The sequence below is a fragment of the Hypomesus transpacificus genome, chromosome 22, assembly GCF_021917145.1.
Source record: "Hypomesus transpacificus isolate Combined female chromosome 22, fHypTra1, whole genome shotgun sequence".
Classification (NCBI taxonomy): Eukaryota; Metazoa; Chordata; class Actinopteri; order Osmeriformes; family Osmeridae; genus Hypomesus; species Hypomesus transpacificus.
The window spans coordinates 12,919,527-12,943,924 of NC_061081.1; the positions used below are offsets into that span (position 1 = coordinate 12,919,527).

The 24,398-nt window shown below is 48.5% G+C and overlaps 1 protein-coding gene across 1 annotated transcript; it reads left to right on the plus strand.

Annotated features, from left to right (window-relative positions):
- Nucleotides 1-412: 412 nt before the first annotated feature.
- lrrc75bb (leucine rich repeat containing 75Bb) lies at nucleotides 413-20,295 on the plus strand. Its single transcript, XM_047045932.1, is given in 5 exon segments — nucleotides 413-985; nucleotides 5,671-5,799; nucleotides 7,926-8,038; nucleotides 19,411-19,528; nucleotides 19,530-20,295. Coding segments are annotated over 5 exon segments (1,143 nt in total). The 5' UTR covers nucleotides 413-697; the 3' UTR covers nucleotides 20,025-20,295.
- Nucleotides 20,296-24,398: the final 4,103 nt, after the last annotated feature.

The following is a 24,398-nucleotide window of genomic DNA, read 5'->3' on the forward strand; positions in this document are numbered from 1 at the left end:
AGATGGCTTTTAAATCAAACTGCATGGCTGGAAATCCCCTAATAATGATGGAAGATATGGAGAGAGATATATAGCTAGATAGAGATTAGAATGAGAATAAACCAAAATTATCGTTTTTATTTATTGTCATCAACTGGTTCCGATTGAATTGTAATGGACATTTAAAACATGATTAATTATCAAGTTATAAATGAGCTTACAGCGTTTATTCATTAAGAGTTCCGATTGGGATCTGTTAACCCAAACCAAGTCGGATTTTAACTCCATCTCTATGCGAAAGACAAAACCGGTCTGGGAACAGTTGTAATATGACTCTGATGTAATTGGGTCAGTGCCTGATCTGATTGGACGCAGAGAGCACGCGCCTAGTGTGAGACAGTATAGTAGTACTGTAAGCTACAGCAGAGACAGCAGCACGAGCTCTGAGAGCGTATGGAGGTGGCTGCTGGAGTCTCGAGGAGCAAAATGCTGTTCTGCGCACGAAATAGGTTTTATCGTCTTTTCTTTTGGAAATAAATGAATAAAATTAGGAGACTCTTCTTCCCGCGTGTTTTCGCGAAACAGCTTATATGTCTTTGAAATATGAATACAGCGTTAACTCCATATCCAAGTTTATAGTGTAACTATCATGGTTACGTTCTATAAAACGTGACTGAAACATTTTCGTCGAGTCCACATACACATCGACATTGAAGTAATGGGTTCCAAGTTCACCAGGCAGAGTAGTGACATAGAAACAAAAATGTCTAAAAGGAGACGCCAGCGACATGACAGCTCCGGAGAAGCCGAGAGGAGTTCAGTCAGAGGCGGCAGAGACTTCTTATTTACGTCCCTTATGCTGAAATCGGACAAGCTCCCGGGGATGCTGCGGAAAACGAACCACAGCCCTTATGTGAGACGAGTGGCGTGGGTCAGGGAAATACAGAGGCTTTTCCGTGAACAGAAAGTAGAAGAAGCAACGGAAGTGCTCCAATTATTGAGAAAGGTAAGTTGTGGAATCAAGAACTTGTTTCCTTAAACTTTGACACATCAGAACGTGATACTTCATAAGCCACCCACAGGTGTCATTTTTTGGGGGTTGCATGCCTTAAGTCAATATTACTATTTTTCCTGGTTTTACGACATAGGTCAAATGCAATGCCTTCACTTTTGCAGATCTCATAATTTAGCCAAGTGTCACATAGACAGCCTATTTACATTTCTAATTTTCTATGTGCTTTCTTTGGCGCATGCTGCTCTGTCTCAAGATAAAACATCCGCAGCAGCAAAATAAACAAGGTCTTGTTTCCTTCAACATGTGAAGAAGACACACTGTAGCCTACATTTAGGTGCACCTGCAGCATCCTCCCGGTTCGGTTTAAATCCAAAGGTCACTTTTCCCAGATTTTAATGAAACTACTGCGTAAGTGATGATTCTGTGCAGTAATGAGCGATTGGGAGTTTTGCCCTGTGTTCACGGTGCCCTTGTAACTACGCGTATTGATCTAACAGGAAAGCCTCTTGAAGTTCAGGGGAAATCGTGTCTGATCAAGAGGACTCCCCGTTGGTACGGCTCCCTCCCTCATTACCATAGCCCAGAGGGGATTAGCCAGAGGTGCACTGTTGCTTCCCGTCAGAGGCAGTGCGTGACCATAGATGATCCATGTCAAAGGAAGACGTATTTCTGAGACTTGGAAGGGAAATCCTCTTTATAAAATATTCACATCTTACATAACATTTCAAATGTGTTTGGGTGAAACATATCAAGGAAAGAAAAAATGCCACAACGTTTCTTATTTGCTTATTTGAGTATTTGGCTAGTTATGCACCTATAACTTCATTATCTAACCACAATGAGATGACTATTCCTTAGATATTCAACATCTGTGGCATCACCAGAAACCCCAGGATGTCCTCTGAATTTGAGAAAAATAAACAAATACAACAGGGGCCACAGAATAGTTGCAAAGTTACAAGCCCTAAAATCGATATCCAGTAGTGGACCCAAATGAGTTGCTGGGTCTCTGGAGGGTGTAACTCCATGCAGTCTGAGGCAACAGTGTGACAGCTTGGACAGGTACGACAGTCGTGTCTGACATTCTGCCAGCTGAGATTGTGTTGGACACTTCAGACATGACAGTCCAAGAGAAGCCTCAGGAAACCTGTGCTGGAATGAGGAGGGTCAGAATACCCTGAAGACGTTAGGGAGGAGATGTGAGACCTCTGACCTTTGACCTTAATGGTTTGGGTGGTAGCTCAGTGGTAGAGCATTTGACTGCAGATCAAGAAGGTACAATTTAGAATCCCACTCTCCCCCTGGGTGTGATTTTAGATTCAGCCTTGATCAAATCACAAATCATGTGATATGCCAGCTAATTAGTCGAAACTCTAAACCGGTGGACCCTTGCCCACACACAATCCAGAGCTTATCTGGCCATGCAAATCAGTATTGTAAAGAATCATGTTGTCAGGCCAGGCATCTGAGATAATTTGGATACGGGAAAATAATAATTTCTCAAAGGGATTTCTTACCTCCAGTGCTTTCCTCAGGAGCCTTTGTTATAATCGATCCCTGCGTCATCAACACCACGAATTAGTGCAATAAAAATTCAGGCTTTACTCAGTTTCCAGTATGTGTTAAATTAAGTAATTCAATATTGCAACACGGAGAGAGAGAATACTAACTACAACGACCCTCTGAAGCAGTCAAGCCAAGCAAGAGACCATGCCCTGAGAATGCTATGTCTTATATATAGGACATCACAAGAAGAATTGAATAGTTGTGTGGTCAGATTGCTCCTACAAAAACCAAGGTTTGTCAGTGTTCAGGTTCCAGGCTTCGAGCCAAATTACAGTAGCCTATCTCATGAAAAATATGATATTTTTGTTGCACACGTCAAGGTTTTAGGTCGAGCGGAGCACTAGCTGAGAGATGACTGAAACATTCAGTTCCAGACACTATGAGTACATATCAGAGATCACCACACAACAGATAAAAGAAAACTGCAAATCTTTTGGTTTGCTTCATCCACAACCTCCTGGGCCAGATGATTCTGGTTCTGTTCTGATTCTGTTTGTGCTTGGGGTGTAAAGCAGCTTTTTTGATGCTGTGGCAGTATTAGGTTAGATGGGTAATTATCTTTATTATTTTAAGGATGTTAGTTAACACAGTCATTGCATTTATTTATGTAGTCATTTGGATTTAGAATTGTAGTCCTTTTGTAGCATTTTGAATGTGTCACTTTGGGATGGGGCATGGACGAGCCTGCCTTCTCCAGCATACAGGAAGTCAGCATACAGGAAGTCAGCGCACAGGAAGTCAGCACACAGGGGAGGCACAATGGAGGAAGCATACACGCCGTGCCGAATGACGTTGCGTCTTTGGGCAAGGCACTTCACCCTACTTGCCTCGGGGGGAATGTCCCTGTACTTACTGTAAGTCGCTCTGGATAAGAGCGTCTGCTAAATGACTAAATGTAAATGTGTGTGTCTCTGAGTTTGTGTGTGTGTGTCTCTGAGTTTGTGTGTGTTTGTCTGTGGCTTGATTACCAAAGGAAACGGGAATTGCATCTAGTTGTGATTCAGCAGGTGTCTTTCCCAGCGCCCAAGGAAGTGTGGTCTGAAAAAGGAATAAAAGCGCTTTCTATGATTTCAGGTTTCCATCTCAATTGTAGTAAGACACAGTTGTCATAATATAAGAAAGTAGGCTACAGTCAGTGCAATACAGTGGACAAACTTTCCCCAAACCTCCCCAGAAATACAGCTGAGTGGTTGCCATCACAGTGGGCTACATTGTGCTGTTTTAACATAGTGTGTTAGTGTTTAGATCATCGTGTCCCTGTGAGTGAGATACCAGTGTGGAACTATGTTGTTCTTTAGATAATATAGAGCACCACCCGGACGAAGCTGCGCTCTGTCTTGTCCTACTTATCAACAGCTCTGTTTGTGCATTTCGTCTTGTGAACACAGACCCTGATAGCTAGATGTGCTGTGATTGAATGAACAGATTTCTTAATAATAAGTGGAAGAGTGGGCTCACGTGTTCAAATGAAGACTTGTCACTATTCACCCCTGACTTTGTTGACAAGACGGGCATCAGATGAGACACGTGGCTTTAAAGGCGAAGGAAAATAGTTGGCTTTGTGGCTGCGGTCTGAAGACTACTGAATTGTTTCAAACACCAACTGTCAGTAAGAACAATTGGAGCACCATACGGAGCATTCCGGAATGTGTTTGTCCCTTTGATAAATCCATGCTGTACCTGCATGAAACCAAAGCAGGCTGACATCAAAATCAAAATCCCACTTACCAGTGAGTTTAGAACGGGGGCACTATTCAAGTGTAGGGGTGTGTGTGTGGGGTTTGTACAGTATGTGGTTATCTGAATCTCAAAGAAAAAGTGATGATTGGACGTCTGTTTGATGTCGTAGATTCACCACGTTCACACCAAATCCCCCTAAAACAACGAGCCGATATGTCCACCTCCCATAATCCTATGCTGTGGCCGTGGAGAGGGGGGGTTTGTTTCCTCATCATGTGGAGTAAAATGGATGCTAGACAGGGAGCCGGGGAACCCCAGAGAACACTCCAGAGTCATCAATCAGCTCGAAAGCCGGAGGAGGAGAGAAAGTGCTGATGGGAGTATTTCCTCCCAGCCTTTACTGTACCTATCAGCCTGTCAAGCTGGGCTGTTTGCTTTGCATAAACGCACACAATACCATTTTCTGTTTTTCTGTTTCTCTTCACTCAGCACATAGAAGGGCTGTCTCTACCCACACAAGCATCTTGTTGGGGAAAAAACACCTTGGGGGCAATAAGGGAGGCTGTTAGTCCGTGAAATCAAAGGGCAAACAATGCGATAAATTGGCTTAATCAGAAATGAGGCATGTTTGCTCATTGATTATGGCCAATGTCAGAATGATCCAGATTAGGTTTTAGTTTACTAAGTAGACATACTGAATGCGCAACACTGAGTTAATAAGGAGGGTTCTAACTCATTTTTACTTTCACCTCTTTCCAACATCAGTCTTTCATCCTGTGTGAATCCTGGGGGTTCTTAATGCCGTGTACTCTTCACCTTGCCCACGGTCTGTTCCAGCACAGTGTGTGTGTGTGTGTGTGTGTCGGTAGTTGTCATCTTGATGATCACGGCGGCGAGTGCAGGCCGCATCCGAGTGCTTTTGATGTGTCTCAGAGCGTTCCATCTCAAACTTGAGGGCACCGGTGACAGGCCCCTCCCCCTGGCAACGCTCAGAGTGCTACCTGAAGATTGTTCTAGCCTGGTGTTTTGCTCTGTCACTCCAGATAGCTCCGACCAGCCGGCGACACGAAAACAACAACCTCCAGGGAAGGTTTCTCAGTTCTCGATTTATGAAAGCAGTCTTCGCTCAACATTTTCCTGCCTCTGCAGTTGAACAATGGCAACACCATCAAACACCACTCAACACTACCCAACCCAACACCATCTGCTAGACGTGAAAATGAAGGAAGTGGAATATTATGAAGTATTATATAAGCACTGACCATATATATGAATTAGGCAGGCCATGTAATGCAACCTAAAGAAGGAATTTCCTTCCCTTAGTTTTGAAGTGTTATCCTTTCTTCCTCAACGATGTGACCAAGTACTCTTTCATTCTCTCTTTCTTTATTTCTCTCTCTTTCCGTCCCTCTCTAACTCCCTTCTCACAGGACTTGGGTCTTCAAGGAACGTCCCTGAACGATATCCTGTATAAGAACGCAGCCTTTCTCAACCTGGTGGACCCCATATCCCATGAGCTGCTGCTCAACTTAGCCAAGGACATGCAGTGTCCTAAGAGGGTGAGTCCCATCTGTCAGTCTGAGGTCATGTAATCACAGCTGCGCTGGCTAGTAGGGATCAGACAGAGGACACAGAGTCTTTTGAATATCTGACCAGGCCGTTTGGTTGGGTTCCTGCCAACCCTGCCAACATCCATCAATCAAACCCACTCACCCACGTATCCATTCATGCATCCATTCATCGTCTGGTTTCCATCGATATTAATCTTGTCACCCCTTATATTCTAAAGGACGGCAAAGACTGTTTTTGGTGGACGACCAATTTTGAATGGTGTATTTACCGCCGGGTTTGAATGAGCGTGGCATGGTTTTCAGGAAGGCAGACGATTCCCTCGGACAGGAGAAAAGCTCCCTCGCTCGGCCAGAGAGCGGTGTGTCTGAGATCAGAGGGAGAACATGCACACACTATCCACCCACGGGTTTCAGAGAGCGTCACAGACCCCGTCGTTAGCGAGAAAAACAAGGCTAACGTGGTTGGGTTGTGTGTTGAGGGTGGTGGGGGGGAGGGGCAGCAAGGAGTTGGCAAGGTTGTTAACTGGCTGGCTGGACACTCCTGGCAGAGTTTTGTGTCAAATGTGACAGGGGTTTAGAGAGTCGCTGTGCCTTGCCTGAGGGCTTTCAGCTGCTCTCTTGTCCTACACAAACGCTGTCCAATCCTGCTCCTAGAGATCTACTCTACCCTCCTATAGGTTTTACACTCTAACCCTGCTCCTAGAGATCTACCCTCCTGTAGGTTTACACTCCGACCCTGCACCTGGAGATCTACCCTCCTGTAAGTTTACACTCCGACCCTGCTGTATGGAGGAAACAGGCCTGTCCTACACCAAAGATTACTACATCAGATTCAGTGTTTCCTTCAATCAAACAGTTTTTCACTCCTAAAGGGTTTCCAAATACAGTGTACTGTAAAACATTAAATACATTAGTAAATGTACGAAATCCATGTTTGGAACATGGATGTTTCTGTCTGTTGCTGTAAATCATTTGAGCATTGCATTGTGACCGCGAGATACTTGCAGCATTCTGAAAACAAGAGTGGAAGCGTGGATTTGGGAAAGCGTTGAGCAAATGAACATCAAACAGAATATGTTTCTCTGAGGCTACAGAGGAACCCTTTGTCTGTGCCAGCTTGTATAATGTAAAGCCGTTATCATTAGGGCTTTATAGTATGGTGGGCAGCAGTGTGGTCGAGCCTGCCAAGCCACTGTCTGAAAGGAGAACAGCAGACGGTTTGAAGTATGAGACGTGTGTGTGCGTGTGTGTGTGTGCGTGTGTGTGTGTGTGTGTGTGTGTGTGTGTGCGTGCGTGTGTGTTTGTGTGTGCGTGTGTGTGTGCGTGTGTGTGTGTCACACAGAGTGGGAGTGGGAAGGGAGCCCTGAGGCCAGCCCTGTTTCTCTGCATTGCCTCTATCTTGTTGTTGTGTTGTACCATTAATTAGATTTGCCCAGCTCTGCTCAACCCAATCCGTTTAAAGTCTTTGACAGAGGAAGGGAGAGAGAGAGAGAGAGAGAGAGAGAGGAAAAGGGGAGGAGGAGGAGGAAGAGGAGGAGGAGAAAGTGAGCAAGAGATGGAGCGAGAAGGAGGAGGCATGAGGGAAATTGACATGCGAGATGCTTGATGCAGAGAATGCTCCGGGCAAACATCATTCACGGGACGAGATGGAGGAGCTTTGAGATGATGTGAAGCCTGTTGTTCTGCTGTAGGTCAGACTATTATAAATAACCTTCACCTTTGCAACAGCACAAGCACATAGACTGGGCTACAACCCCACTGAAAGCACCACTCTTGGGTGAAAATAGCACGAGCATTCTTAAGTTGAAACATGTTCAATTGAAGATTATGTGTCTCTAATTCGTTCTCGGAATGTATTTGACTTTGGTATAGTTTAACTTGTTGTGATGAATGAGTAAAATAAAATGCTTCTTGCATTTTGTTCCCAAGAACTTGAAGAAATGTGTATATTCTATGCCACATACCTGTATTCATCTGGTAGAATGGTGGCTATTTTAATCTTTATTTTTCGAGTTTAAAGCTTTATTAGTCTCCATGGAGCAATTAGTGAAATGAGCAGAAGCAGACACAAGCCACTAGAAAGACAGTAATTGTGTGCTTGTGTGTGTTTACAGGAAACCGATGCCCTGAAGTCGTCAGAGAAGATCTGCAGACAGCTCACCTATCACCTGACCCCTCACTCCAAGTGGACGAGACAGAGCGTGCCCAGAAGGAAGACTCAGGCCTGGTGAGTCTGGCCCTCCCTCTGTCCCTGACACCCTCCCTCTGTCCCTGACACCCTCCCTCTGTCCCTGACACCCTCCCTCTGTCCCTGACACCCTCCCTCTGTCCCTGACACCCTCCCTCTGTCCCTGACACCCTCCCTCTGTCCCTGACACCCTCCCTCTGTCCCTGACACCCTCCCTCTGTCCCTGACACCCTCCCTCTGTCCCTGACACCCACTCTGGCAGGGGACATGCCCTGCCGTGCAACACTCACACAGGCAGACACACACACACACACAGGCAGACACACCCACACACACACACACTCACACAGGCAGACACACCCACACACACACACACACACCCACACACACACACACAGGCAGACACACCCACACACAGGCAGACACACACACACACACAGGCAGACACACCCACACACAGGCAGACACACACACACACACAGGCAGACACACCCACACACACACACACAGGCAGACACACACACACACAGGCAGACACACACACACACACCCACACAGGCAGACACACCCACACACACACACCCACACACACCCACTCACACAGGCAGACACACCCACACACACACACACCCACACACCCACACACTCACACAGGCAGACACACACACACACACACACACAGGCAGACACACCCACTCACACAGGCAGACACACACACACACACACACCCACACACACACACACACACACACCCACACACACCCACTCACACAGGCAGACACACCCACACACACACACACAGGCAGACACACACACACACACACTCATACAGGCACACACACACTCACGTCACAGACAGGATTGTATTGCCTGCGTGTGTGATAGAGATTAGTAGTTTAAGACGCTTAACAGCACTAAACTTTAGGACGTGTTGGCTCCTTACGTGAGAGCAGACCAGATGCTACCAGTTATACTGTCCATGTTGTTGTCTTGCCTAGACGCAAGTCATCTTGGGGGTCTGACACAGAGGCCACAAACAGCAGGCATCATGGTTTGTGTACATAATGCAGCCTTGGGGAGAGGTTAAGGTTGCCGTCAGGATAGACAGAATAGAGAGAGTTGGTCGAAATTGAAATATGATAACACAGTCTAATAGACTCTACTGAAAGACTCCCTTGGTGTGATTGCAGAGCAGGTGCATGATGGAGGAAGGTCACTTTAGGAGGAGAAGCACTGTCATGATCTTCATGGGGTCCCCTCTCCCTGAGCAATTAACCTAGTTTGGGTGGGTTTGTGACAGCAGACTGGGAACTTCCCTTCCCAGACTCCTCGCTGCCATATTTCAAAACTAAGACTCGGCAATAATGAGGCAGGGTTCTCCCCCTGTGTTAATTAGTGGCTTTGCTGAGACAGACTGCTGGATACAGAACGTCAATCTTCACCCTCAGCCTTCAGACGATCTACCCTACTACCCCCAGCCTCCACACTAACTACCCTACTACCCCCAGCCTCCACACTAACTACCCTACTGCCCCCAGCCTCCAGAGGATCTACCCTACTACCCCCAGCCTCCACACTAACTACCCTACTGCCCCCAGCCTCCAGAGGATCTACCCTACTGCCCCCAGCCTTGAGACGATCTACCCTACTACCCCCAGCCTCCTCATTATCTATCCTACTGCCCCCCACCGTCCAGACTAACTACCCTGACAGCTCTAATGAAGACCCAGTTGGTTTGGGCTACATGACAGAGGTCACTAATGATGTGGGTACTTGATACAGATAAAGAGATTTTCTTCCTACGTGTTTCTCATCTCAGAGTTACACAATACTCCCTCAGTATCGGAAAGGTTTCTGTATTTCAAAGTACAAGTGAGCTTACCTTTGTATTCATTCCAAACCCGATTACTTGTTGAGTATTTTTGCTTGTTAGTGCTTACACATGGATAATTGGTTAAGGGTGTTTGAATTGTGCTGGTTTGAGTTTACTTATCAAATGGCAGTGTTTTCTAAATTACATAATGGTGACAATTGTTTCTTAAAGTGAGAGGTGTGTTTAGACTTTTGCAAAGAAGTGTGAATGAAGCTGAGTAATGTGTCAAAGAGGGTAAATTGTGTTTAAAGACTGGGGTGCATGGTTTTTCTGCTGGGAATTGGCTAAATGCTTTTGTGGGGATAGCTTACACACACCATTTTTGTGTGTTAGCAATCGAGAAAAACTGTAAGAACCTTTTTCTCTGACATCGATTCTTGTTTTTCTCTTGCCTCTCTTATGGGATTTTTGCTGCTGTCTTCTAAGAGTCCATTTTGTTCAACAGTTTCCTCACAGAGAGCATCGAGCTCTTCTGTGGTCTGGGCTGCTTGTCTCTGGGGAAGCCCTTCTGTCAGAGAGAGCGGGGGAGCGAGGGAAAGAGGGGGGAGGAGAGAGGAAGAAAGCTAGAGGAAGGGAGAAGGAAATGGAGTGGGAGAGAGAGAGAGAGAGAGAGAGAGAGAGAGAGAGAGAGAGAGAGAGAGAGAGAGAGAGAGAGAGAGAGAGACAGGAAAAGAAAGAGAGAGCGTGAGAAAGAGAAGGATAGAGAAGAAGAGAGGGAGGAGGGAAGGAGCGAGGGCACTGTAGGGCTGCATATTACAACAGAGTGCATCTGTTTCTCAGTCTTTGCTGCCCTGAATGCATTCAAGCTGGAAATGGGATCTGCGCTATGTGCAGGAACAAAAATTAATATGGATGTTTTAAGCATTAGTATTTTCACAATAACCCTGTGTGTCACTTGCACAGCCCGCTTTGCAATCTAGGATTAAAAAGAGAATTATTGGCATTGAGGATTTGCAATCCCATAACACCATTGCTGCATGAGCTCATGCATAAATCATAACCAGGCCTTTATTACATCACTCTGTTCCGTTCTAGCGTAGAGTGCAGTTCTGCTCCAGCTAGCGCTTTATTGTTTAGATTGTATCAGAGAGGCTTCAGGCCTGAGGGATACCATGTTCTTGCTGCCTGAGGTGTATTTTAAAGTTCCTCAGAGAGATTTGATATGGTTGTGTTTTTGTTTGTTTCCAAATCAGTATTGGATTTAGAATTCATCAACCCTGTGTGCTTTTATTACCCCGATATTGATCCACCAGCACATAAGAAGGAGATCGTTCTCACACGGCTGCTGTTCTCGCAGTATTCGTTCGATGCCCTGCTCTTCACAACCTGCTGTGCCTGAGGTCTTAGCCCTGCTCTTCACAACCTGCTGTGCCTGAGGTCTTAGCCCTGCTCTTCACAACCTGCTGTGCCTGAGGTCTTAGCCCTGCTCTTCACAACCTGCTGTGCCTGAGGTCTTAGCCCTGCTGTTTCAAAGAATCATATTCAACTTTATTGTGAAGCTGTGGACCAATATGTAAAGTTGTTGATTGCTAAACTCTTACTTCTAAAACATCAGCAGCTGCCAGTCAAGGACTTGAAGAATTAGTAAAGATAAATGTTGTGTGACGTGTAATGTAGACTTCTCTTAGCTGGAGGTGAACGGGAGACAGAAAGAGGTACAGTGTGGGCGTGTTAGAAGACTGTGGGCTGTGATTCTAGCAGGTCTTATCAGGCGTGGGTGTGGGCTGTGAATATAACTCTATTATATTCACAACTTGGTCTCAACCATCTGCCTGCAGCGCGTGTCTGACCTCCCAAGCACTGGTGCAGACGAACCTAGGGAACACCCAGACCTCATCCAGACCACATGTAGGATAAAGTGTCTCGTAAAATCTCAAAACAAACCCCCGCCTCCCTCTCTTTGTTGACGGCGGGCAGAGGCTCGTGTGTTTACATGTGCTGTGGCCTATTTCTAGAGAAGGAAGCTGCCCCCGGAGGTGTGGTAAGAGAAAGGTCACACGAGCTCTGACTCGGCTCCACTGACCCACTCGGCGAGTCCTGAGCTGACTCGCTGCCTCAAGGTGAGAGAGACCTGAGAGGGGCTGATGGAGGCAGGGATCAAACTCAACTGTTCAAAACAGACGACACTGACTAATCCTTATCCTTTCACGGAATACTAACGGGAATACGAAACAAGAAGTACGAGCCACCTGCACACTTTATTAAGGTCGTGTTTCAAAAGCCTGGTGACAGATTTTTTTTCTCCCTTTCTTATACTCTCTGATTGAGGATAATTGTCTCCACTTGTAGATTAAGTGATGGGACTGGATGTGTTCATTAGTTAATCCAGTCAATTATTTTCTGTCTGAGCTCCACCTCGTGGAAAGACTTAAGGACCCAGCCCTGGTCTTCATCCATTATTAATGACACACTTCCCTACAACCAGACTGTCCAGGAGGACCAGAGATGGAGAGGAGGGGGGACGGGGGAGGAGGTGGGATGGGGGAGGAGGTGGGATGGGGGAGGAGGTGGGATGGAGGGAGGAGGGGGGATGGAGGGATGGGAGAGATGGGAGGGATAGAGGATGAGGAGGGAGGTGGAGAGATGACGGAGGAGGATGGGGGAGGGGGGGGCGGGGGTCCAGACTCTGAATCACCACACATCAAAGTTCACAATAATAATTCATAAAGTATTTATCAAATTAATGACCAACAGTAAAACAGACTGTCTTGGTTGGAGGAACTCTTTCATGAGGACGAGCTCTGGGGTCCTCCGTGGTCCCTGGTTGTCCTGGTGTCGTGGGTGAGGCTAGCGTGCCTCTCCCGTCTACTGCTGACTGGACCTCCAAAAGCTTTACTGATCTGAACGCTGTCGAGCTGTAGGTTTTAGGGAGGACGGTTGGAGAGGAGTGGAGGGAAGAAGGAAGGAAAAATACAACACGCACCAGGAAGACCCAAGCGGGGAAAAGAATATACTTAAATCGAATATGAATGACTAAATGAGACTTTAATCCATTTTCATTATATTTATATTTATCTACACAATCGGAAGTGAACTTGAAATATTTTTGTTATATTCACATTCTTATTGACAACATATACAGTATAATAAACACATACAAAGTCAAGTTTACTTTGTAAGTATTCTTTAGGTGTAAAATTATTATTTTTAAATGCTTTGGGAGGTTTTTTGTTTGCGTGCCTCCTCTCTAGAGTCTCCTCCAGTCTCTCTGCTCCTGCATTTTAATGCCAGTTTCATAACTGCACCGTCGTCCACGGTTACGTAACCTGGAGTGTTTTCTATGCATTATGCTTCTCCCGTCTCTTTTCTTAGAAGAATCCAGTTTGTCTGATCAAGTCAAGTCTTTGGGGCTGTTATGATGCGTGCATGCGTGCATGCGTACATGCGTGCATGCGTACATGCGTACATGCGTTTGTGTGTGTGCAGTGAGGAGTTCCTTGGCTTGGGCTGAGGGTGCATTGATCCATTGATGAGCTTTAGCTGATAGCTTTAGATTGATAGCTTTGAGAGAAAACTGCACAGGGAAATCTATCTGGTTGGCTGTGTGGATTTAATTGCTGCTTTGTTACCTATTTATTTCTTTGACTTTCGTTGTGTTGCTAGTTTTGAAGCTTGTTCCTCATTCCCAGCCCCAGCCTCAGCCCCAGCCTCAGCCCCAGCCTCAGCCCCAGCCTCAGCCCCAGCCTCAGCCCCGCCCTTAGCCTCAGGGTGATGTCAGGAGTGCCCTTGAGACCTGGAGTTACTGAAGGGATGCGATGAGAGTCTGTTGCCTTCCTTCCTCCCCTCCACCCCATCCCCTCCACCCTCCCCCTAGCCCCCAGAGCTCTGGCTGCCCTTCTCCTGGCTAATTAAAGCACCTTGACAGCAGAAACCTGGGGAGCACTGATCACAGTGTGTGTGTGTGTGTGTGTCTGTGTGTGTGTGTGTGTGTGTCTGTGTGTGTGTGTGTGTGTGTGTGTGTGCGTGCGTGTGTGTCTGTGTGTGTGCGTGTGCACGCGCGCGTGTGTGTCTTACTCTGACGGAAGAGACCCTCACGTAGTCTGACATTTGACTACCATCCTAAACGAGTGTACGAGGTGTAACTGCCTCCAGTAATACCCCAGTACAATCAAACACCCAGGAGAGCTTCAGCAGGGTCTTCCTGCCTAATCCCCCACAACTGCTCTCTTGTCTTCGCTGGGCTCAGGGCCTGGAGACGTAAGCAGGAGAGAGGAGGAAGAGAGGAGAGACAGTGAGTAGAGAGTGAAAGAGGAGAAAGGAGAGAGAGAAGGAGATGAGAGAGAGAGAGAGAGAGAGAGAGAGAGAGAGAGAGAGAGAGAGAGAGAGAGAGAGAGAGAGAGAGAGAGAGAGAGAGAGAGAGGAAAAAGGAGAGAGAGAGAATTAGAAAGGGAGGAGAGAGCAGGAAAAGGAGAGACAGACACCGCAATGGGAGAATTCCGCTACAGTATTAGCACCCCCCACCTCCACCCCCACCTCCACCCTCAGGCTCTCGGCTGGCTACGCACAGACGCTGCTGAATGTGTAATACAGACCGCCAGAGGCAGAGCAGGACGATCGATGTAGTGAATAAACAAGCCAGGACCCAAGTGTTGATGAAGCAGACTGGGATCAGGCCTGGTTCCCCCTAGGCCAGGCTGGTCTGGAGAACGTCCTGCACACCCAGCTCTCTCACAGGCTCTCTCTGTGTTGCCACACCATATGGAGAGCTGTCTGATGTGTACTGTGCCCTCCAAATCAGACAGGAGGCCCATCAAGTAAGACTCCCAGCCTCCATCAGCCTCCCAGCCTCCATCAGCCTCCCAGCCTCCATCAGCCTCCCAGCCATCATCAGCCTCCCAGCCATCCAGCCTCCCAGCCATCCAGCCTCCCAGTTGTTTATAACTTCCCACAGCCTCCATCAGCCACCCAGCCTCCATCAGCCTCCCAGCCTCCCACAGCCTCCATCAGCCTCCCATAGCCTCCCAGCCTCCATCAGCCATCCAGCCTCCATCAGCCTCCCAGCCTCCATCAGCCTCCCACAGCCTCACAGCCTCCATCAACCTTCATCAGCCTCCCAGCCTCCCAGGGCGTTACTGATTTATGAGGGGAAATGAAGGGGAACGTGTGTTCTGTGTGGGCGGACAGATTACAAGTTTCAGCCGCCACTCGCTTTCAGCCGCCACTCGCTTTCAGCAGCGCTCACCCACCTCCGGAATGTTTAGGCACAGTGTGAACTCTCTTGTAAAACCGAGCAGCGTTACTTTCCAAGAAATATGTGTTTGTGGTGGCAGCAGTATCTGCCTGCTACACCCTGTTTAGAGACTCTGCACCTATAGGAAGTGATGTCGTGCGTGGTTGTCCTGGACGAGAGGAGTGGGGTGGAAAATAGAGGAGAGGAGTGGAAAGAGGGAGGTAAAGAGAACGAGATGGAGTGAGCGAAAGAAAGAGGAAGACATACCAGGAAGATCTCTATTAGCTCAGAGTCTCTCCCCCTCCATCCCTTCCGTCTCTCTTTCTTAGTCTCCCATCTGTCTTCTCTCTCTCTCCCATCGCCTCCTTTTATCTCTTCTGCTCTCCTTTCGTCAACCACCCCCCTCCCCTTTCCAGCTGTTATCTTAGCACCTGCAGAGGTTTCTTGGTATGAGTTTGATAGCAGAACAGTCACACACACAGATTCAACAGCCACGGGTAAACGAGTGTTTGATGCCAGATAAATACTGTGCATTGTTAAAATGGCCATAAAAGGAATCACTTCCCATTCCTTTACAAAGTGGTTATAGCTCTCATGTTTGCACCGCTGGCAAACATCAAGCATTTGTTTGCCGATAACTCTGTTATCTGTATTAGACAGTTAACCTGAAGGTGTATACATACTGTTCCCCTCTCCAGCTCCAGGAGCAGAGGTTGGATGTTAGAGACGTAAGCAGTCTCTGTTTGGAAGCATGTGTGACAGGCAGGCAGGCTGTGTGCTTCCTAGGGAAGTATGTGGACTACGGATGGCTGTTACCTTAAGCTTGTCTTTACAATCTGAACCCTGTGAAAACTAAGCTGTCTCCAAATCCCAAACCCCAGGTGTCTCCCCCCCTCTCTCTCTCCTCTCTCTCTCTCTCTACCTCTCTCTGCCTCTCTCTGTCTCTCTATCTGTCTCTCTTTCTCTCTCTGAACAGACTGTTCCTACGTAAAGGCTTTAGGGAGTGACAAAGCTCTTTTTTATTAACTGAGCTCTCGACCTTTGACCTGTGTTGTCTGTACCACACCTGTGTATTTTATGAGTCTACAGAGACGCAGAAAAGAAAGATGTTTCCCCCAGTAGGGAAATCCTGAATAATAATGTGCTCCCTCAGAAAACAAAGTGACCAGCCTTGTCAGCGAAGTAGGTAGCAAATCCCTCAATCAAGCAGCTGCTGGTCTGACTCAGGGGAGTATATTCCCCTTTACTGTCTGTGTCGCCATATCTGTTTTCCCCTGATGAAGTCGACAGATAGATTACTGTTGGGTCATTTGCTGCGCACGGGACACCTGACACTGTGAGTGGCTCTGTGTTTTCATAACGCATTCAGAAGCAGTCTGAAGCAGTCTGAAGCAGTCTGAAGCAGTCTGAAGCAGTCTGAAGCAGTCAGAAGCAGTCTGAAGCAGTCAGAAGCAGTCAGAAGCAGTCAGAAGCAGTCTGAAGCAGTCTGAAGCAGTCAGAAGCAGTCAGAAGCAGTCAGAAGCAGTCTGAAGCAGGCAGGGCTCCATGTGATGGTTCTGTTTGGGGGTGAACTGAGGATCCGGGTAGGTCTCCTGTCTGGTGACAAGACGACCACGCCGGGAAAAAAGAGATTAAAAGTCTCCTAAAGTCTTTTTTTAAATGCTTTTCAGTTTGATGGTAACAGACAGTGGCGAGACTGTGGTGTTAAAAAGGCCAGTGCCGCCTGTGGGTGTGTGCCCCTCCCCCCCTCCCCCCTCCCCCCCCCCCCCCCCTCCCCCCCCCCCCCCACCCACCCCACACCCCCCGTGGGTGGCTGCTTTGGGATCAGGATGGCAGTTGGAGAGCGTCTTTGCTCAGTCTCATTAAAATCATATTAGAGCCTCTCTCCATCTCTCTCTGGTCCCTCCCAGCACTGCCTCTCTTAACAGGAGAAGCCTCTCTCTGCACCCTCCTCCCACACACACTCACGCACACACACACTCACACTCTCATACACACACACACTCACACGGACACTCTCATACACACACACACTCACACACACACACACCGAGGTGAGAGGCAGACGGCTCCAACAGGAGCCGGGAAATACCTAGCCGTGCCAAAAACACAGAGACGGAAAACAAAAGTTGCTACATTCTCAGTTGTGAATTCAGCAGGTTGTGCGCAACAGTAAAGCCCGACAGCCCATCTGTTAGAGAAAGAGAGAGACGGAAGAGGGAAAGGGGGGGAGGAAGAGAGGGGAGGAAGGGAGAGGGGAGGGCAGGGAGGGATGGAGAGAGGGTAGAGGGAGGGATGGAGAGAGGGTAGAGGGGAGGTAGAAAGAAGGAGAGCAAGATAGAGATGTAAGGAAGCAAAGGGAAAGAAAGAGAGTAAGCCCATCTGCCGGAGAGAGAGAGAGATAGGGAAGGGGAGGGGAGGGAGCAGGAGGGAGAGGAAGATAAATAGAGACAGACGAGGCAAAGGGAAAGAGATATGGACATGGAGAGAGAGGGAGGGAGTGCAGGTGGGCATCCCATGCAGAGAGGAGGGTTAGGTGGATAGATACTTCATGCCAGTGAGGTTTGTTCCAGTCTGTTTGGGTGGGTATTACAACCTTTTCTTCGATATGAAAAATCATCTTGACATTTCTCTCCCAAAGGATTATAAAACAGTTGGCTGGCAGGCTCTGGATGTACAAATAGAGGCCCCACAATATCTAGAGCACAAGAGAGAGAGGAGAGAAAGAGAGCCTGGAAATGGAGGATGGTGAAGTGGGGGAGGGAAGGGGAGGGAAGGAGGGAGAGAAGGGGAGGGAAGGAGGGAGAGAAGGGGAGGGAAGGAGGGAGAGAAGGGGAGGGAAGGAGGGAGAGAAGGGGAGAGAAGGGGAGGGAAGGAGGGAGAGGGGGGATGGAAGGAAGGAGGGAGAGTAAAAGGCGGGCTGGGGGGGGAGGGAGGGTTGAATTACAGCCCACTCGAGGAATCAATAACCACACAAATCTGAGCTCCAGTTAGCTGCAGGTCTTCCCACGTCTGCTCCCCAGCACGGAGGGTGACTGATCGCAGGACCACAGGCTGAGGATTCATGATACTCCCACACAACCTAGGGGAGAAGGAGGGGGTGAGGTAGAGGGACAATGGGGAAGGGAGGACAAGAGACAGAGAGAGAAGGGGGGGGGGGGAGAGAGAGAGAGAGAGAGAGAGAGAGAGAGAGAGGGGGGGGGGGGGGGGTGAGAGCTTAGGGAGGGAGGGGGGGTGAGGGGGAGTCAGGAACAAACATCCAGCCCCTGTGGTATATCAGTTCTCCCTCCCAGACATTTGCATTCTGCCTCTCAGTTTAATCTCTGTGTCCTCCTCTGCACAGCCATGTTGCTGTACTGTGCTGTTAGAAAAGCCCCTGCTGCCTGTGAGTGTGTGGCCTCCCCCCCCCCACCCCACCAACCAGAGAACCGACAGCTGTCTCCCCCCCCCCCACCACCTCAGTCATCTCCCTCAGGAGAGAGACCTGCACCCTGCACCCCGCCTCCCAACCCCCCCCCCCACCTCCACCCCCCACCCCTGCCGGACTCTCACTGTTGATCCACCTTGACTACCTGTCAACTCTCTCAAAACGTAACCCCCCCCCCTCCGGCAGAGAAAGGGGGGGGCTTGTTTTAGGTAGTCTCGTGTCTGAGCCCCCCCAGTGAGGGGGGTGAGGATACACGGTGACAGTCCTCCCTCCTGGGTGGAGTCAACACACACTGGCTGGGATTTCTGTCTGCAGCAGCATGTCTGCAGCAGTAGTACTGCCACTCCAGTCAGCGAGTCAGACACGGCGCCTCCCTAGCTGGTCGTCGCCCTGGTGACTCCATGTCTGCCGTCTGTTTGTGCTGACAGACTTCTGGATGAGGAGTGACTCCTCGCTGGTGCCCCGTGGAGAACCACACTTGGCCTTGTGGGAAGTATTTGCTTCTCTGAGGAGAAGAGAGAGAGAGAGAGAGAGAGAGAGAGAGAGAGAGAGAGAGAGAGAGAGAGAGAGAGAGATGAATACATGAATATGCCCCCGAAATATCTCACCAGTTTGCCGTGTCCACTTGTGTTTGTGCGGTTGCTACATCAGGAAACCTGCTTCCACACCGTGCAGCGCAAACATCCCCCGGAACATATCAATAAACACCGGCTTTTTACATTAGGATCATTAGATCTTACCTGCCTGTCATTGCAGCTGGTCAGTCCTCAGCAGGATTAACTAGTCATCAGGACTGCTATTCAACAGACCCAAATAGTCATTTGATCTAAACAGTCCTCATCGGGACTAATTAGTCATTTTCTGTGGTCATTATCAGCACTAAATAGTCACCGTCAGGACTATCTAAACTCTAACACTGTCTCCTTGCCCCTCGCCAACAGTCTCAAGACCACCCTGAAGAAGAGGCTGTCGGGCGACGTGGTCAACCTCTCCGGGATCCCTCTCTCCTCGGGGGACGTCCACCGCGTGGCCGTCTACCTGCAGAGCAACGGCGAGGCGGGTGTCGGCCGTGGACCTGAGCTTCACCCAGCTGAAGGACGACAGCCTGCGCCAGCTGCTGCCCTGCCTGGGCTCCCTGCCCAAGCTCACCACGCTGGCCGTCAACGGCAACCGGCTGACGGTGTCCGTCCTGAAGGACCTGACGGAGGTGGTGAAGGACCCGCGCCAGTTCCCCAGCCTGGGCTGGGTGGACCTGGGCAACAACGTGGACATCTACACCGTCCCACAGCCCCTCCTGGTGGCGCTGAGACGCCGGTTCGGCCTGAGGAGCAGCCTGCCCACAATCTACGAGTACAGCGAGGGGCAGGCCTACGGGCGCTACGCTCTGGAGAGCTCCCTGGAGGAGCCCAGCCTGTATGGGGACGGGGAGGGGGGCGCAGGGGAGGAGGAGGAGGAGGAGGAGGAGGAGGAGGAGGATAAGCTGGAGCTGGCATCGTGGGCCGTGGGAGAGCCGAGGTTCAGCAAGAACGTGGCCGTGCATTACTGTGAGAGGTGACGGCTCAGAGGCCACGCCTCCAGGGTCGCCTGGACACTCCCGAGGGATGAGACGTGACAGCCGTCTGGCCCCGCCCCCCCCTTCAGTTCGCCTCCGTAGCCACGCCCCCAGTCAGCATGCGTCATCATGGCATAAACACCGAACACACTACCCTCCGAAAGTCATCCCAACTCATCCCATCCAGCAGGATGAAGAACCGGGCTGTCAGAGAGAGAGAGAGACAGAGAGAGAGAGAGAGACAGAGAGAGAGAGAGAGAGAGAGAGAGAGAGAGAGAGAGAGAGAGAGAGAGAGAGAGAGAGAGAGAGAGAGAGAGAGAGAGAGAGAGAGAGAGATCCCACCAGTCTAGCAGCTGTAGAGTCTCATTGCTACAGGCAGCAATGATGCAGCATGACTGGTGTCGTTGATGCTGGTAAAAAGAGTTGTAAATGAGTGTTGAGCTCAAAGATGAGCGATAGAGACAGAATGGTTCCAGCTGTGTTCCGGTGTGGGGGGAGGTCTCACTGGGCTGTCAGGGTTTGAGGATCCCAGCAGTGAGGGCCTCAGAACACACATGCTGCTGGTCTACCTCACACACACACACGCTTTTAATGACATATCCAATTTGATTCAGTAATTTTTTTTCTGTAATCACGGCGGCTCCAGCAAGAGTGTGTTTGTGTTTGTGTCAGTGTGTGTGGGTATCAGCCGGGTAGTGTGTGTGTGTAAATGTGTGTGGGTGTCATTCAGCCAGTCAGTATGTGTGTGTGTGTGTGTGTGTGTGTGTGTGTGTGTGTGTGGGGGTGATTCTGCTGATGGCTGCCTGCGTCAGGTCATGTTAGAGGTGACCAGTCCCAGATGGTGAGGGGAGGAGCCATCGTCTCCTAGGTAACAGCGTTACCTCCAGATTGCAACTCCAACCACGGGCCAATCATCTCTATTTGTGAGCCTGGACACAACGAACTGAAGGGCATCCCATGCTAGATAGAAGAACACAGAGAAATTCAGTTGGTCAAAGGATTCTTAAAGGTGTCGTTCAGGGCCTCTGTGCTGTTACAGTGTGGGCATGAAACCTGTGACCTTTAGTGGGCAGACATCACTTCATATGAGGCTTCACAGTAAGGGTTCTGTACAGCGATCTTCTTCTGTTATATTTCTGTGTTCTTTCTATAGTTAGAAGAGTTTACTGCAGCTTGATGAAGGGCTGCAGAGACCACCTAGTTGACCTTTATGCGATTGTGTTTGTGTGTGTACGTGTGCAAGAGTGTGTGTGTGAGGGTGCATTGAAATCTGAAGACCTTGGGTCTTAGAAATGAACGCTTTACTCATTTTGCACTTTAAATGCAAGTACACTCAAAGTCACTGATATTTTCCTGTACTTTCCTGTTCTGGAATGAAACTCTCTTCTAACTGTTTATCATCATCAAAGCCAGGGTCATCAAAGCCAGAGTCATCCAAGCCAGGGTCATCAAAGCATGACTGTCATGACAGAATTTTGACTTGTGTTCCTGTACCCCAAAACATTGTGGATTTCTTTCAAACTGAAAACAAATGGGACTGTTCTTGCAACAAAATAAATACCAATTACAAACATGCAGTTATGTGTGGCTTTGTGGTTTAATGGACTGTTGTTACTAAGTGTTTCTGACCCCGCATTAAACTCTCCACACAGAGATAAATATTAGTGGTTCACACATGACACATTTCAAAATGCTAATTAACACCACGAGTACTTAGTGATATGGATCCACAGAAAAACCCGGTGTTAAATTAGCACCCCGAAACTTGCGGTGCAGAGAGAGACGGCGCTGGAGGAAGAGAGTGATCTGGGTCGTCCGCACCACCTGTGCAGCTCCGCTGACCCCACATCAACCAAAAACACGACGTCAGTCATGACCTCCGCCGAACCCCGGCTCTCAACCCACATCCCTCTTCACCATCAAACACCACATCCCTCCTGATGAAGCCCTGTGAGTTATGAACTCCACTCTCTCTGCATCAGAGGGGATATCCACTTACAGCTTTCACTCCTGCACGTCACCTGGTCTGGGACGCCAGCTGTAGCGCTAGGTGTGGATGGTCCGGCCCTGTATGGGCCTGTCGGAGGAACAGTCGTCTCAGCACTGCTGTCTCCAGGGAGCAGCCCTGGCTCGGCACATCCACAGGAGGACGTGTCATGTAGGGCCCATTCATCACAGGCTCTTATTAGACGTTGGAGGGAAACTCCAGCGACCGGTGTCGGATGACGCTGGATCTTATGCCAATTTGGAGCTGACATTGACACAGCCTGCCACATGGTTAGCTGTTTCCTGTTCTCACAGCAACGCTGCTTCTCGCGTCGCCCAGGCGACGAGACGGAACACTGGGACACAAAGCCGTCAGTGGTGTGAGGGCAAGCGGGGACTTCTTCTGATTATTGTTACAGTTCTGACAGGAATTGGGCTTCGTTTTCCAGAGCTCGTAAAGGTTTTGACACATTCTACGGTGTAATGATATGAGAGCCTAGGATTGTGACTGTTGTGTTCAGGGTGAGCTCAGGCCCAGCCTTCCGGTCAGTGACCAGTCATCTTTGTTGACCGTCGGGGGGCTGTGAGGGCCAGTCTGGGGGTGAGTGAGGGCGCTGATGCATGGCAAAGCAGAGTTTCAGACAAAATGTCCTCTCTTTCTGGAGGCTGGTGTTGGGGCTGGGGTCAGGGCTGGAGGCTGGTGTTGGGGCTGGGGTCAAGGTTGGAGCTGTGCATGCATGACGTCCACCTAGAAAACTAGGAACACAGGACACAGGAAGGCTCACAGTAGAAATACTTTGCTGCCTGGTTTCCTTCACACTGTGGACATACTCCCTCTGGTGGTCAGATCAGACATGACAGAGACACATAGACGCGTCCCGGACTTATACAAGCTCATACAATTAGGCTATCTGAAAACATATCTGTGTTTGTGTATACCCAAGAGTTGGCGATGAAACTGGAACTTAAACAGGAAGTTTTGTTTTATTATTTCCAAATCAACCGTAGTTCCTCATTGTTTTTCCCATGACAATGCTTCAAACAAAACTCCCCCCAGGGAAACTTTCTGAGCTGCAGTGTCTTAAAGAACGAAGCCAAGGCGACATGCCAGCCAGCAGACGTATCTCCACATCTAGAGGAGATTTCACAAGCAACCTGTCAAGGACAGCTTGCTGGCCTCTTCAATGGGGGAATTCCAAGAAAAGACTAACGCCTATAAACTCTCGACACACAAAGTTTTGATTAGGCCTACTATTCCTGTTCTAAAATTGAGTTTTCCCCCCTTCTTAAGACGTTGTCCTTTTCCCGGCAATGTGTATTTATTTCTGGGTTTTTCTCCAGATGTACAAAGATAAACATTCCCTGAGGCTGTTCCATAAAGCGAGTTTACCGAATAAGCCAGACTTATGTCAGTTAGTCGGACTCATTTCTTGTTCATTCAGTTCCATAAAGCTAGCTCCACGTAGCTCGAACTCGGTTACTAGGGCAACTTAAGCTGCGAAACTAGTCTGGTCAGGGTCAGACCAGAGCCATAGAAAAATCTTTTTCTATGGCTCTGGGTCAGACTAACTGTCGTGACTTGGTGCAGCTTATAACCAGACGTTCCTGTAACACTGACCCAACGGGAAGACGATGATTTACCACGTATATTCTAATTTTTTTTATTATCAGTTCAATATGTTCAACATTAATAGAAAATCAACGTAAATAGCCTACATAGGCTACAACATTTAGCCTAGTGCATTAAACAATGATGAACAATGCTTTGATAGGCTACGCACCATAGCCGTTAAATGTATGGATGTTAGTTTGTGATTTCAAATGTTTAGGTATCAGGCATAGGCCTATATCTCAATCTAAATTATCCGAGTATAATTATCATAGCAATATAATTGTTAACAGTAGCCTACAATTGCGAAACGAACCTAAATCCGCCCTCCGACACAAAACCCATGTTAAAAAGTTAGGCTACTGGATAATGTTTTAATTTATAGTAGGCTATTTATTTTAAACAATGTCCAAAAAGTCAATTGAGATTAGTTTAGAGGGTATTTTTTAATCAACGAAGGTCTAAAAAGGTCCTCAACCCACGTAGCTTATCGTTCATGACGTCAATCATGGCGTGTCATTTTACTTTGATTGAAGTGATGGGTGAGGGAGCTGTCATTGTACACGATTTAAAGGGTCATGTGGCCGTGTGCATTGCTGTATGATCCATGTTTTAGCCTACCTCTCGGGCTGTTAAAAAATAGGGTGCACGCGCAATTAGCTTGACTAGGTAAATCTGACTTAAATTAGTAGGACTGCATGAGCTGAAATTGGCCTTTATGGAATCGCTTAAGCCCCGCTTGACTAATTACACTTATTCAAGTCTGGTTTATGACTTTAAGT